A 15,865-nucleotide genomic window follows, 5' to 3' on the forward strand; every position below is an offset into this window, starting at 1 on the left:
AGGAAGGGGGCGTGTTCAGGGAGGCCGGGCAGAGGCGGCTGAGCCTAGGGATGGTGCGCGGAGTGTGACTGTGACAGCTGGGCAGGGATCCCGGAGGAGGCGAAGGCGCCCCTCCTTCCGTCCCCACAGGAGGCTGCCTCAGCCCTTGCACGATCCTTCCCTCCCTCCGCGCGCACCCCGCGCCCTCTCTCAGCCCGGATCCTGCACATCTTCCTCCTCTCCCTCCCACCCCCCTCCCAGAGTGGCCCCCAGCAGCCCCACCCCTCTGAGCCCCCATTGTCTTTCCTCTCCCCACTCGCTCGCCCCCCCCCGGGAAAAAGGAGCCCCCCCCCGTCCCCTCCTTCCCTCTTTCCCTCCCCATGGATTACAGGCTCTCCTCGGGGGAAGACCTAAGCATGGCCCTTCTCTGCCCAGCGCCTTGGGATCTGCCGCTCAGGGTTGCTGCTCTGGAGTGAACCGCCGGGCGATCCTTAAAGGAAGGTCCCGCAGCGCTGGAGGGGAAGGAAGCGGCTTCCCTGCTCCCCACACCCGACGGCTCCTCCGGCTCGGCTCGCCTCCGCTACCATGGACAGTATCCTAGAGCCCTTCCCTTCGGAGCGCCTCTTCCCCGGAGGAGCCTCCAGCTTCTTGGATCTGGGCGATTTAAACGAAGCGGATTTTCTCAGCAATGTGGTAAGAGCGGAGCGGCGGCTGGACGGCGTTTGAGGTTGCTGGGTGCGGGCCAGAGAGAGAGAGACCGGGGGGTAGGGTGGTTGTAGGTTTGTAAAGCGGCTTTCCTTGCCCGAAGGTCTGAGGGCCTCTCGGTGGACCCTTGGGTGAAGGGAAGGGTTCGTAGTTGTGCAGGAGGAGGTAGGCTGGGGGCAAGTCAGAAGGAGCCTTAGCTGTGTCCCGGGATGCCCCTGGCTTGCCTGCAGCCGGCTGCCCCTTGTTACCGCGATTTTAATATGCCAGTCCGGATATGATCAGCAACACGTGTCACATACACATTCACACGAGCTTTTCCTCCCCTGTAAATGTAAGCAGCCGTTCCACCCCGTTCCTTGCCGGCACGGTTCAAAAAGCGCCCGTTGATTCGCGAAGGCGTGATGCACATCACTTGATTTCGCAACGCTTGGTGACTAGCAAAGGGTCTCTATTAAAATGCAGTGTCTGGCATAAGATGAAAACGTTACCTTTGGTCTTTGATTTGTGATGTCTGTTTCATAGACTTGATGCAACAGCGAGGGACCCCTGGCCCTCCAGGTGTCGTTGGATCCCCACTCCCATCATCCCTGACCATTGGCTGTATGGCTGATGGGAGATGGAGTCCAACCACATCTGAAGGGACACAGTGGTCTTCAGGAGATAATCATGCATGGGTGAAGCAGCCCCAGGACTGCTTCAAAACATGCCAGCTGGGAGGTGAACATGGATGGAACTTGTGATCTGAGTGCAAAATTTCACCTCACCATGCAACAAATGGTTGTTGCGAATCTATTCGTAGATGACCTATCTATGGTAATGGAACGTCTTAGAGTTGATTCACATTTTTAAAAAAATTCTATTGTAGGACTTGTATGTTCATTTACTTAACAGTGGGGTTCCATGTAATCTTAAAGTTGTGAATAGGTGAATATATTCAGTAAAGTGTTCCAAAAACCTTAAATCAGGTCAAAAATCAGGCCAGAACCTTAACACCACAAGCTAATGTCTGTGGTGTTGAGGCAAATTTTACCTCTGAGGGGCCACAGTGTATTCAGGAAATCTGTGATGAGAATTCTCTCTAGCAGTGAGCATGGGAGAGAGCTCCAATTTAGATCAGAGCAGAAGCATTGGTGGTAGTGGGGTTTAAAGCTTCCCCTCTGTCCTGTTTACCCTGTCTAAATCCAAAGTCCCCCCTGAGCTGCTATTAGACTTCCTGAGGAATCTGTGGTGGATTTCCTGCTTCTGTCTATGCTTATGTATGCACTGGCAATCCAAATCGGCATGTTACTATAACAACAGTGAAGGGTAATAATGTGGCGGGGGTATTGGTTTGTTTTGGTTCATTATGTATTTTGTGTTCTCATTTTGTATCTTTATGCTGTGAACCACCTTGTGATTTTTGGATGAAGGGCGGTAATAAATAAAAATAAATTATAATTATTACAGGTTAATCACTCTAGAATAAAGGAATATGACCTTCTGAAAGCTTCATCTTGGCTAAGCCCATCTTAACTGTAGTCTGAAGAGTTTCTCCAGAAGTACGGGGGCGGGTCTTATATATTTGGTGGGTGGGAACCCACAAAAAAATCTCACACATGAATACAGAAACCCTTATGGGGCCTCAGCAAAGCATCTGATATTGAATATATACAACACAAGGCCTTTGAACCTTTGGGTGAAACTTGTCTCCTCGACTGGAAACTGAAATAGCATCCTGTTGTAGACTGGGGCATGCAGTTTCCCATATGTTATATACCGGGGCCACCTTTCCGTAATGTCAAATTTTATTTTAGAAATCTTTTTCACTCTCTGAAGCTTTGTTCCTGCCCTGGGTGTCTTATATCCTAAGATCACCAGTGCTGAAGCAATGATTGTTCAACATCAACTTTGTTGGACTGGTCATGTTGTACAGATGCCTGATGATCGTATTCCAAGGCAACTACTCTATTCCGAACTTAAAAATGGAAAGCGTAATGCTGGTGGTCAACAAAAGAGGTTTAAAGACTGTCTCAAGGCAAATCTAAAAAAACGTAGTAGAAACACTGACAACTGGGAAACACTGGCCTGTGAGCGCTCCAGTTGGAGAACAGCCTTTACCAAAGGTGTCATGGGCTTTGAAGACGCTCGAACTCAGGACGCAAAGGAGAAACATGCTAAGAGGAAGGCATGCCTGGCAAATCCACACCGTGATCAAATCCCGCCTGGAAACCAATGTCCCCACTGTGGAAGGACGTGTGGATCCAGAATTGGCCTCCACAGTCACCTACGTACGCATTGTTAAAACCATGTTTATGGAAGACAATCTTACACTATGAGTGATTGCCAAAGAAGATATCCTACTCCATAAGCAAGAGATTCAGGGAGGGGCTGTCACTCAATGGAGGAGCACATGACCTGCATGAAAAAAGTTCCCAGGTTCTGTCCTTGGCATCTCCAGTTACCAAAAAGGACACGGTAGTAGATAACGTGAGAATTGCTGCCAGTCAGAGGGGGCAATACTGGGCTGGGTGAACAAATTGTTCGACCTGATATAAGGCCACTTTCCATGTCCTTGTGCGGTGAGAGATGCCACAATTTTGTTTTCCACTATTGATAACCTACATTGTCCTGGTGTGTAGGGCAATGTTATCTAGCATATGGTATCTAGCTGAATAGCAACTTGAAGCAAATGGTTTCTCCCCTCTTGCCCAGTGGGGTTGTACTGACAAACCATGTATCAATGACTACTATAGTAGATAATTGTATTAGATCTACTTAACAAAATTGCACAAAATTGCTAATTTTCTTTAGCTTTCTGTGTTTGTTTTAATTTTTTGGAAGCCACATTGAGCCCTGGTTTTGGGGAAAGGTAGGGTATAAATAAATAACTAAATAAAATAATAATAATTTTCTCCCTGCTCTGGTATAACTAGCCCATATAATATAGTTATTTGTCTGTTTCCATCAAATGTTACACTCATAAATTAGATAAGCCCTTCATAGTGGGCACATATTACTGATCTGTTTCACAGGAGCATTTGTAAGAATGCCTTTCAAATTATACACTCTGTTTACATATTCACACATTTCCATCTTTATTCTCAAAGGTGCTGAAAGGATATAGCAGTAATTAAAATAAATGAGGTTGTATTCAAGATTAGCAGTCCATGTTAAAAAAAATAGTATTAGAATATATATTTAAAAATTATGAGTTGAAAGTGTGTGTATTTTACTCAGTGGGAAAATAGTAGCTTTGGGAAAGTGGCATCTGGTGGGGACAAGGAATTAACTCCCTCATGTAGTGACAATATAAACCAGGCCCACAAAATTTGCATTAACTGTTTTAAAAAACACACAAAATCCAATTCTGGAGCTTCCATTGCTTTGCCCAGCTCCTCCCTCAATCTGGAGCCTATGGGTTGCCCTTTATGAATGCAAGAAAAGTTGTGAGAGAAAAATTTGGTTTGTCAGCAATGTTGCAAATATTTCTTAACATTTTTGCTGGCTATGTATACCATGTTGTTTTTCTGGTTGATTTAAATTACAGTTCCTTTTTGGATGGTGACTGCAAAACTGGCCTGATGAAAATGTATGATTATTTCTTTCTCATGATCAGTGAGTCAGTTTCTAATTATCAATATTTATATGCAGTTGGGTTCCCAACACATATTTTTAACTCTTGCCATCCAGTGTGTGTGTGTGTGTTGCACACACTGTATGCATCTGCACATGCACAAATAGGCAACTACCTACTTGTGTGTGATCAGCATGCACACAACTGCTGGTGTGTGCACCGTTTTCAGCATCTCAGAGCTGGCCTATGTGCACACAGGCGGAGGAAGAGGATGGGGGAGGAGCACACTGCCCCCAGCAGCGCGACCCCGGTGGGGTGCCATTGTGGCTGCCCCCACGCCCCTGCAGCCAGCGCACCACGCCCCCAGGACACACGCCACATCCCTGCGGGTGGCGTGCCATGTGCCCAGAATGCACACCCTGCCCCTATGGGCGGTGCACCACGCCCCTGGGATGTGCACCAGGCCCACCCCCGCCTGCTCTCTGCCCCCACCCCGGTGCTGGAGCATGAAGCTCCACCACTGTATGTGCGTCCCACTTATGTGCAATGCCTCAAATCATAACCCCCACATAAATGGGGTGTTGCCTGTACATATGCATTTAGAGGCCAAATCTGCTGCAGTCAGAAGCAGTGTCCAGGTGGAAATTGGCAAAAATGGCCGGGAAAATCCAGGCGTATGGCAACCAACGTCAATTTTTCTTGAGAAAAATCTCAACAACTTTTGTGTCCAGGATTTTTACTTTTAGAAATATGGTGACTCTATGTTCATTAGATTTTGGGTGTTCAATAGTATCTGTATTTTAATTAAGGTTGAGGTAGAGTAGTATTATCTGAGGCCTAACTGTCATGTAGTTGTCCTTTTAGAAAGGAAGTAGGGTTGGAATTTGCCATCTAAAATGACATGTTTAGGCTGTAACTTATACCTACTTACCCAGGAGTCAGCCCCATTGAACTCAACAGCACTCTGACTATATATTTATGGGATTGTTCTGTTAATAAGTCTGAAAACATTAAGTCATTGGTTAACTTAATTGGCTTCATTATGAATTAAAAACAGAGCTCCAGTCAACACCATCACTACCACCAGTTGTAGGTATACTATTATTGTACCAATAGAATTTAACACTTCATTAGCACAAGCAGCATGGTACATCATAAAACACAGGAATAACACAATACCAGCCTAGAGGGATTAAAGCCTATATTAGAAAGTCAGAGATGGAGGACACTTATATTGGATTGACTAGAGCAAAATTATGATGGGGTTGGTTTAGCCAGTCTGAAACCAGCTGGGGCACATGGCCTGGGGGATGTAATCAGCTTCTCTGCACTCTGTTTCTTTTCCAGTCTTTTAATAGGACAGGTTTATGAGTGACATATAGACCATATATGACTGCTGAATAATGCAGGAGTAATGGGAATTTGGGACGTGGGTGGCGCTGTGGGTAAAAGCCTCAGCGCCTAGGGCTTGCCGATTGAAAGGTCGGCGGTTCGAATCCCCGCGGCAGGGTGCACTCCCGTTGTTCGGTCCCAGCGCCTGCCAACCTAGCAGTTCAAAAGCACTCCCGGGTGCAAGTAGATAAATAGGGACTGCTTACTAGCGGGAAGGTAAACAGCGTTTCCGTGTGCGGCTCTGGCTCGCCAGAGCAGCGATGTCACGCTGGCCACGTGACCCGGAAGTGTCTCCGGACAGCGCTGGCCCTTGGCCTCTTAAGTGAGATGGGCGCACAACCCTAGAGTCTGTCAAGACTGGCCCGTACGGGCAGGGGTACCTTTACCTTTACCTTTAATGGGAATTGGACCGCCAGCAGGATCGTCTGGGCCCAGTGTGTTATTTGTATCCATGCCTCTTTCTGGTGGTAACAATCATTGGTCTTGCGACAACCCCTCTCGTCCATGATAGTTGGATGTCCACAACTGGTTTATCTATTATCCCCTTTGTTTGTGGTCATGGCTGGGAAATGAGGGTCCCCAACATGGCTCTTCTGCCAAGCCCTCCTGGCCCTTCCAATTTTTTGCTTTTGAAAATTGAAGCTCTTTTTTTGTTGGTTGGTTGGGGAGGTATGAGGTAACATGACTCCCCCCCCCCCCGGTGTTTATTTCACATGCATTTAAAATGCCTGAAGTGGGCTGCTGTGTGGAAAATCGGGGGTGGGGTGGGGGCAGGGGAAGAATGGAATGGAGTATTGTGGGAAAGGGCATGGCTGGAAACTTAAACAGTACTCGACGTCACAACATTTTGCCGCAGGGCTCACTTGTTTCTTAATTTTATCAGGTCTTTAAGTACATCCTAGTAGACCCTTCTAGCTTGGCACACGGCTTCCTGTTTTGACCTCGGAAACCTGTGCTTGGGTTTCAAATTTGAAAGGAGTCTTCAAAAGTAAGGTTAATCTTCCATGCTATGTTTACTTACAGATTGCAGTGAACTTTCTCATCATATTATTGTACTTGCTGCTTTAACCTTTCTATTGTCAGCTGTAGACTTTGTTGAATCTTGCCAGAATGCTCCTATTCATTCGTTGTTTTCATTAATGCCGCGACTAAGACGGCACCTCTCACATGTTGCTTCAGACACAGTCACCTTTTGTGCTTTATTTGGTTTCTTAACCGGTGGTCACTAGTCCTTTCATTGGTTTCATGCCCCTGACGTGGTGAGCCATGGAATTTATCTCTTTCTGAGTTTTTAAACCCACAATGAACCAACCTGCTTTGTCCTTTGGGACAGTGAATGGCAATGCATTAATATTAACCAAGAAGTTTTTTTTTAAGTTTCCAGAATTGTAGAGTTGGAAGGGATCCCAAGGGTCATCTAATCCAACCCCCTGCAATGCAGGAATCTTAGCTAAAGCATCTCTGATAGATGTCCATCCAAACTCTGCTTAAAAACCTCCATTGAAGGAGAGCCCACCACCTTCTGAGGGAGTCCATTCCGCTGTCAAACAGCTGTTACTGTCAGAAACTTCTTCCTGGCGTTTGGTTGGAATCTCCTTTCCTGTAACTTGAATCTATTGGTTCAGGTCCTACCCTCTGGATCAGGAGAAAACAAGCTTGCTCCATGCATTGAACAACTGGGTGCTGTCATCACTGATTGGGGTACCACAGTTTGGGTGACCTGGCTACTGTGTTGTTTTGGCCACCACCAGGCATTTCACCTGCCAATTTTCTGGCTCCAGGTAACAAGGGAGTTTTAAATGCCAGTTGCTAGTATCTGGCAACACAGAAGTTACCTGGGGATTGTATCCTGCAAGGCAATTGTTTTCCTGACCTTGGGTCTGGCAGAATGGCCACACTGAAGTAGCACCTGGGAGGGGAGGACCTGAAGGATAAAGCTCTCAAAGACTACTAATCAGGATGGCTGTGTAGCACTACTTCCAGATTCAGAGACAATATGTTAAGGGATCAGGAGTGGAAGAGGGCTATTGTTATCATGTTTACAGGCTGACAGGTTTCCTACAGGCTGACAGCTGTGAGAATCCAGGATGCTGTATTACATAGGCCTTTGGTCTGATCCAGCAGGGCCCTTCATAGGAAACTATGGTGAACAGAGCGAGGGAAAGAGCTCTGGAGCTGGACATACAAAAAGGGGAGAATTGAGATGGACAAGGCCTTTGGCTGTTAAACCAGCTTCCACCAAGCTAGGATGGAAGTCCACCCAGTTCTCTGGTTTCTAACAGAAGGCCTAATTCAGCCTTTTCCAACCTGGTGCCCTCCAGGTGTTTCGGACTACAACTCCCATCAGCCCCGGGCTGTTTACACTGAGCATAACTGGTATCACACTGCATTGAGATTGTGAGTTCATATCAGTTTAGGGCCATTATCAGTTCATTATCAAGTTAATACATAGGTGCTTTTTTCTTTTGCTCCACTTTCTTTTGTTTAAAAGCAGCAAATACTGTGTTCACAGTGGATGAAAAAGTCTGTTAATTGAAAAGGGCCATATGCATTTAATTCTGCCTGAGCACCCCTCCCCACCTCCAAAGAAACTGGAATTAAAAGACTAGCCAGGAATCCTTACCAGTTTCCAGTTCTGCTGGATTCCTTAGTGCAGCGGGAAGCTCTCCCAGCTGCTGTGAGAGGTACACAGATGTCTCTGGAGAGCTGATGCCAGCCCAGCGCTGTGGCCTACATAGAAAGTGTCACACTTCCCATTTTATCAGCTGCAAACAGTTAGTTGATCCATAGCATATTTTGAGTTATAGTTAGCTAGTTAATTAGTTTAGCAGTGAAGAGTGAGAGTGCTGGAAATGTCTTATGCAGCTGTAAACTCATTCAGTTCAGGCTTATCTTTGCAGGGGAGGGGTTTCTTTTTGTTTTTCTTACGTATTTTGTGTTTTTATCTTGTATTTTAATGTTGTGAACCGCCCTGAGATCTGTAGATGAAGGGTGCTATACAAATTTAATAAATAATAAAAATAATCATCAACTATCAGGTGACAGTCTAATCTATGATTCAAATGGTTGGTGGCTGCTGGTGGCAGAAAAGTAAGAAAATGGCTTGCAAGTGTTTTAAAAACCAATTTAAAGGAAAGTTATAAGGAAGAAAGGATGTGAAAATATTTGCAGAGTAAACTTATTAAACACTCATCAGAGGGTGGGGGCATAGGCATGTTTCTAACATGAGCTGCAGATGTTAACAATATCATTGCATGTGCTGGAGAACTGCCTTGCATTTTGATGCCTAAGAGTGCACAAATTCTGGCTGGAAATTGCCTCCTCTTAGAAGCATTCTTAGCTAAAGCATCTTCTTTGAGTAGAAAAATGTCCAACTGGAAATGCCTTTTCTTGAACGTTAACATTCTGAATTTTAATGTGGGCTGAAAGTGCTGTCTGTACAGGCAATCTATAAAACCATACAGGTTTTAATGACTCTCTCACAAGTGCATGAATGGATATATGGTACACCTTCCTACACTATGGAAGGAGGATGAAATAGAAAGATTAGAGCAGCCCAAGGCTGGAGAGTGCATCCCTGTTTCTCCATAGCATAGCATAGCATAGCATAGCATAGCTGTTTCTCCATATCCTGTTTCTCCATTGCTATCATCCTCGCTTTGACCTGCCCTTGAATCTGTGTGGGGAAGTGAGATCAGTTGGCTTTTCTCCCTCTTGCCCTTTTCCCTGAGCTTGCGAGGGATACAGGGACCAGCTTCAGTACTGCCATGCTTCCAGTGACATGACCATCAGAAGAACATGAAAACCCTGCTGGATCAGACTAAGGGACACATCTAGCCCAGGATCATGTTTCCCACAATAACCAAATAATTGTCTCTAGAAATCCAGCAGATGGGACATGAAGGCAATGATCCTCTCCTGTTCTTGCTCTTCAGCATCTTGCATCCAGCCGTGTATTGGAGGTTGCATGTAGCCATTGTGGCCAGTAGCCATTGAGACTCCTCCATGGATTTATCTCGATCCCTTTTGAAGCCATCTATACCAGTGGCCATTACCGCATCTTGTGGCAGCAACTTTCATAAATTATCCACATGCTGTGAGAAGGCCTAAGAAAAGAGAGGAAAGAGCAGAAGAAGGAATCATAGAATAACAGAATCTTGTCAAGGGCCCAAGGGTCATCTAGTCCAACCCCCTGCAATGGAGGAATCTCAGCTAAAGCATCTATGACAGATGGCCATCCAAACTCTGCTTAAAAACCTCCAAGGAAGGAGCTTAACATGCACGTGCCATTTGATTGCTTTCTGGTGGTTGGGATATAGAAGCCAAGATATATTCTTGGGTTGTTGTTGTTGTTTAATCACTGAAATCCACCAAAGTTTTCAGAGATTTACAGCGTGCTGATCTGGTACTCATGATACTATGAGTGCCAATGTTTCCACTAGGATTTTGAACCATGATTCAATTTGCAATGTCAATAGATTCACCTTGCTGGTTCAAGATGTCAAAATTCACTGGCATAAAGTTAAGTTTGGTTGATGTCATTGTATTGTATTATAATGTTTGAGTGAATTAGCTCAAGACCGTGTTTGTAGGGTAAGCAAGAATTGTAACTGGGTAAAACTGGTACTGGGTAGAATAGATCTTGCACAGGAAATCACTTTCATTTGATACTGATATGGGGTAGAGGAGGGATTCATCCCTCTTGTATGTTCAATTGAACACAGTATGCATGTGTCAGTTTTGTGTGTGCCTTCATCTTCAGGGCGATGGTTGTGACAGTTCCCTTTGTAAGCAGGTAAGCAGCAGTGGTCACTGAATCTTTAGACTTTAGAGCTTGCTTTCCCTATAATCTCTAAGCAAACAAGCAACCGTCTTTCTGCTGATGATCATCTTCGCTATGCTCCATGCGGCAAGAGAGTGAGTCTGAAAGAAGGAGATACAGCTACAAGGCTCTTACTTAGGTGCCTGTTCTTTGCTTCTATTATCATGACAACTTCCTTCTTGAAGCTCTGGCCTTGGTCCTGAGAGCAACCACAGACAGTTGGCATTTTGATCCTTCTGGGTCTTGGGAGAAATGGATGGATAAGAAATGTACAACTCCGTCCTAAGCATTTTTACTCAGAAGTATGTCACACAGAGTTCAATGGGATTTACTCTCAAAGTAATAGTGCATAGCATTGCAGCTTAAGATACTTGATTCTCTTGGAAAAGCTCCCTTTCAATGCAATGGCACAGGTCATAGTCTTGGATTCCCATAAATAGCCAGAGATACCTACATATATTGTTACAGATCTGGAGTAACAGAGTGTGGGGGTGCAAGGGCACCCATAATTGCTAGAGTCCGTGAACGTTAGAAGTTAATAAAGGGGTAGAATTTAGCGGGTTTTTGTAGGATGAAGGAAATATGCCAGATGCTAGCTTTAAAATACAGGCCGAAACAGTTCTCCTGTTCAGGAGATCACTGATAGCGATGCCATTAAGAACATAAGGAGAATTAAGTGCCGGTCTATTAAAGAGCAATTGACCAGGCAGGTGCTGTCCTTCCCTCCCAGCTGTGTGTTAGTTAGCAGAAGAAATAGCACAGTTGGGAGAGGGAGGTTACAGGAAGTATGATGTCACACAGGAAAATTGTTTCCTTTTAAAAAACAGGTCTGAAGAAGGGGGGCGAGCAGGCAGAAGGTGAGGTGGTTTTTTTGGCAAGGTGTTCTGGGAACAAGAAGGAGGAACTGGGGGAGAGCTCCATTCAATGCTGGTTAGAGGAGGCTGCACTGAGAAACCAGAGGCCATGACTGGCTGCTGATTTGGACCCCAGCTTACTGAATAATGATAATGATAATGATAATGATAATAATAATTTATTATTTATACCCCACCCATCTGGCTGAGTCTCCCCAGCCACTCTGGGCGGCTCCCAATCAAATGTTAAAAACAGTACAGCATTAAATATTAAAAACTTCCCTAAACTGAAGCAATGGGAGGAGCCATGAGGGACACTCTTGCAGCATAATGTTCTGTGCCCCCTCCACTGAAGGCTTTAGGAATAAATTTGTGTAAAATAAATCATATTTCTCAAAGACACCAGTCTCCACTGTGCCTCAATTTCCCAATGGAAACACAACCCTGAGTGTGTGCCTGGAACCCCCTGGAATCTTGCTACCGCTTGGCAAGAAGGAGAAACACACACAGTGGAAACGGTATTAACTATGGACTAAGGCAGAGGCTTTTAAACTGTGGCCGCCAGCCTAGCACCCATAAATCTTCACGTAGTCGCAGTTGGAGTCAAATAGTAGCAAAATGTGCCTGGTGTCTGGCTCATTTCTAACACTGCACAGAGTATATATATACCAGCAAATTCACTGAACCACAACTGAGAGAACCAAGTTGCTCTTTGGAATGCCCTTTCAGTGCTGTTGCTAGAACTTGGGATGTGTCGAGTCCAGCAGCAGGAATCAAATCTAGAACATAAACTTTGTGTCGCAAAGCATGATAAGAGTGCTGAATTTTAGTACACAGAAGCAGAGCTACAAGGAGGAGGTTTTGTACCCAGGGCAAACCCCTGGATTTCTAGTTTGCTGGTGGTGCTATTGTGGCAAGACATCAGTTCCATGTCACATGTTCCCGCTATGTGGCTGTGCTATATTTTAGTTAAGGGAGCTGTATTTTAGTTAAGAAAAGAGAATGGTGATTCTATCAGGGAGCTGCCCCCATCAAGAAATACTACCAAAAGCCTCTGTTTTAAGTAGGTTCTAGGTGGCTCCACTGAAGCCTGCCTTTCATAGTATGGAACATGTTATGTATTCGGTGGTCTGTGTTTGCCTGAGCTGGAGTCTGGACTAAGGATTCTGAGCCCCACTGTTTTTATTCGATACATGATATCCAATCACAGAACATTTCAGGATTTGGGCCTCTGCCATTGGCCCTTAAACTCTGAGTCATGATTTGCAGCTTGGAAGTTTAGACAGCCAATCACGTTGGGAGTGGGAGTGTCCCAGGCCTTCAGAAATGTATATAAGCAGTTGCTTTACCCCTGTTGTCCAGTTCTGTTAGTTCAATAAAGGTTCTTGCTGTTATCACTGTGTCTTGCCTTGTGGGAACCCACCTACACCTCAGAACACAAATTGCTTTTGAATTTAGCGGTCTCAGATATGGAATGAGGAATTGTCCTCGCTGTGGTCATTGCCTCAGGACACAGGCCTTGCAGGCTCCAGACCAGTGTTCACTCACACAGACACCTCAGTGACTTGATCCACTCCACTCCATGTGTTTCTGAGGGAAGGGTAAGCAAGAAAAGAAAAGGACTAGTTCAAAAAGAGAGCGACTAGGGAAGAAAGAGAGAACAGAGCTGGAGATGCATGCAGCACACTTCTGAGTCATCTGGACCTCCTGGCACAGCCTCAGCTGGACAAGCTTATGGGTTGATCCATGGCATGATGTAATCCCCCCAGTCCAGCTCTGATTTTCCCTCTACCCCTCCTCTTGCCTTGGGATGGCCCTGCATCTGGTGCATGTTGGGGGAGCGGGTGTTTTGATTTCCTGCTGAGATATGTGGAGATTTGCTGGCTCTTCCTTAGTAGCTGCTTATGTTTTGTATCACTTCAGTGAAAGGATGCTCTCCAGCCAGGATGCAGAACAGCTGGACATGGCTTGGTCAGGCTTCAAGCCAGCTGCTTGTACAGTGTGCAAACTGTGGTTTCTCCTCTAAAGTACAGATACACAGATAGTCTGTTTCCATCTAATTCCTGCTGGAAGAGGCGTGTGACCTTTTCTTATCTGACAGTAAGACGGCAATATTCTCCCACATGCACACACATATTCAGAAGGATCCTTGTCCTTGCATCGCCTGGTAAATCTGCCCCTTGTGCATGCTTGTGTAGCTCACATCTTCATCTGGACTAGGAGTAAAGGACTGTCAACCTAGAACAGGAAGAGAAACTTTTCTATTGGCAGAGTTCATAGAATCATAGAATCATAGAATCATAGAGTTGGAAGAGACCACAAGGGCCATTGAGTCCAACCCCCTGCCAAGCAGGAAACACCATCAGAGCACTCCTGACATATGGTTGTCAAGCCTCTGCTTAAAGACCTCCAAAGAAGGAGACTCCACCACACTCCTTGGCAGCAAATTCCACTGTCGAACAGCTCTTACTTAGAGTTGAAGGTGACATCATCATAATAATAATAATAATAATAATAATAATAATAATAATACCACCCCACCCATCTGCCTGGGTTTCCCCAGCCACTCTGGGTGGCTTACAGCTTATATAAAATATAATAAAACATCAAACATAAAAAACTTCCTGTTACAGGGCTGCCTTCAGATGTCTTCTAAACGTTATGTGGTTCTTTATCTCCTTGACATCTGAAGGGAGGGCGTTCCACGGGGAGGGTACCACTACCAAGAAGGCCTTCTCTGTAGAGAATACCAAGAAGGTATTCTCTGAGAGAATAACCAGAGTTTGCACAGAATGACCCTTCTCTTTGGTTTTCCCTGGTATTCTATAAATCAGCAGAGGAATGGTGAGCCTCCTGCCCCACCAGCCAATAGTGAGGGACGGGGTGGTAGTCCCAGAATATACAGTCAGATACAAGCCAACAAGCCCTTAGAAAGGCCTCTTTAAGAATCCTTCTGGCTAAAACATGTTTCTGCTGAACATGAGCCAGGGCCTTTGAGTCATTGCTTTAGTTACACAGCCTGGTCCTTCCATAGCTAGGCCAGAGAGAGTGGGGAGAACCACACCTGTAAGTAAAAGAGCCAGGAATAGTAACGATAATAATAGCAAGTCTGAAACTCCAAAATGTAATCTCAGGAAAATTCAGAAGCAAGTTAGAAGAGAAAGGGAGGACATGCTAATGCAGATCTTCCAAGTGTCCACATTTTTCAGGGACAGACCTAGATTTATAGAAGCCACCCCAGTTTCTGATAATAATAGAATAGGATGTCGCTATTTTCACTGGAGAAATGCTCGAGGGTATGCGAATGAGACCAAGAGTCAAACCTCACAAAATTGGTGTGTCAACTACTCCTTGGAGATAACTTTCCATCTAGGTCTTGATCAAAGCAGTAGCTCCTATTATCCAAGTCAGATCATTTCCAAAACTCCATTCAGACCCTGCAGAGAACAACCCTAAGAAAAGCAGTCAATTGAAAGGACGCGGGTGGCGCTGTGGTCTAAACCGCTGAGCCTCTTGGGCTTGCTGATCAGAAGGTCAACAGTTCGAATCCCCACAACGGGGTGAGCTCCCGTTGCTCTGTCTCAGCTCCTGCCAACCTAGCAGTTCGAAAGCACACTAGTGCAAGTAGATAAATAGGTATTGCTGCAGTGGGAAGGTAAATGGTGTTTCTGTGCACTCTGGTTTCCGTCACAGTGTTCCGTTGTGCCAGAAGAAGTTTAGTCATGCTGGCCACATGACCTGGAAACCTGTCTGTGGACAAACACCTTCTCCCTTGGCCTGAAAGCGAGATGAACGCTGCAACCCCATAGTCACCTTTGACTGGACTTAACCATCCAGGGGTCCTTTGCCTTTACCTTTACCTGAAGCAAAACATCAGAAGAATGCAGACATCTTTTGGAGCATCAGAGAGAAGCAAAGATGCAGGAGCATTGATGTGGGGCAAAACAGAAGAGCATTGAGGTAATCCTGTGCATGCCTACTTGGAAGAGTAAGCCCCATTAAACACAGTGGCACTTACTTAGCAGTAGACGCAGATGGAGCTAGGCCCAGAAGGAAACAACAAAACGGTTGATAGGCCTGGGATGACCAGTAGCAGGCTTGAGGGAGAGAAGCCAAGACTTACGTGTAAAGGAGGTGGGTGAGGAAATGACTTGACCAGACTCAAGTTCTGGCTATGGTTGTGGAAGGTCAGCACTGTGGACCCATAGAACTTGGTCCAACTTTTGTTTATGTTGTATAAGCACTGTATAACAGGGGGACAAAATGGCTTGAATATTCATATAGGTGTGCAGACTAGAATATTGTTGCATGCAGACAGTTAACATTTTTCCAGGGACTCAAATGGATCTTTGGCTTCATTTCAGAGGTTGTATGCTTCGTGTGTGTGAGAAAGAGAGCGAGAGAGAGAGAGTTAGAGTTTCAACTTATTGCTGGGAGATTAAAGAAAATATGTTCAAGTAGCTTTGAAACAGCTGTCAGAGCCTACTCAAGCATATAGTTTTGATATGGTGCAGTCCTCTGATTGGATTAAACCATTACAGAATGCTTGTTTGGAAGTAT

The 15,865-nt window shown here is 45.4% G+C and overlaps 1 protein-coding gene across 1 annotated transcript in view; it reads left to right on the plus strand.

The window, feature by feature from the left end:
* Positions 1-12: 12 nt before the first annotated feature.
* CREB3L1 (cAMP responsive element binding protein 3 like 1) overlaps positions 13-15,865 on the plus strand; it is a 79,250-nt gene continuing 63,397 nt past the window's right edge. The window contains exon 1 of the mRNA XM_083456001.1: positions 13-672. Within this exon, the coding sequence (XP_083312127.1) occupies positions 565-672 (108 nt within the window). The 5' untranslated portion in view covers positions 13-564. The remainder of the gene's footprint in view (positions 673-15,865) is intronic.

This window comes from Podarcis tiliguerta (genome assembly GCF_965153285.1).
Source record: "Podarcis tiliguerta genome assembly, chromosome: 1".
NCBI lineage: Eukaryota > Metazoa > Chordata > Lepidosauria > Squamata > Lacertidae > Podarcis > Podarcis tiliguerta.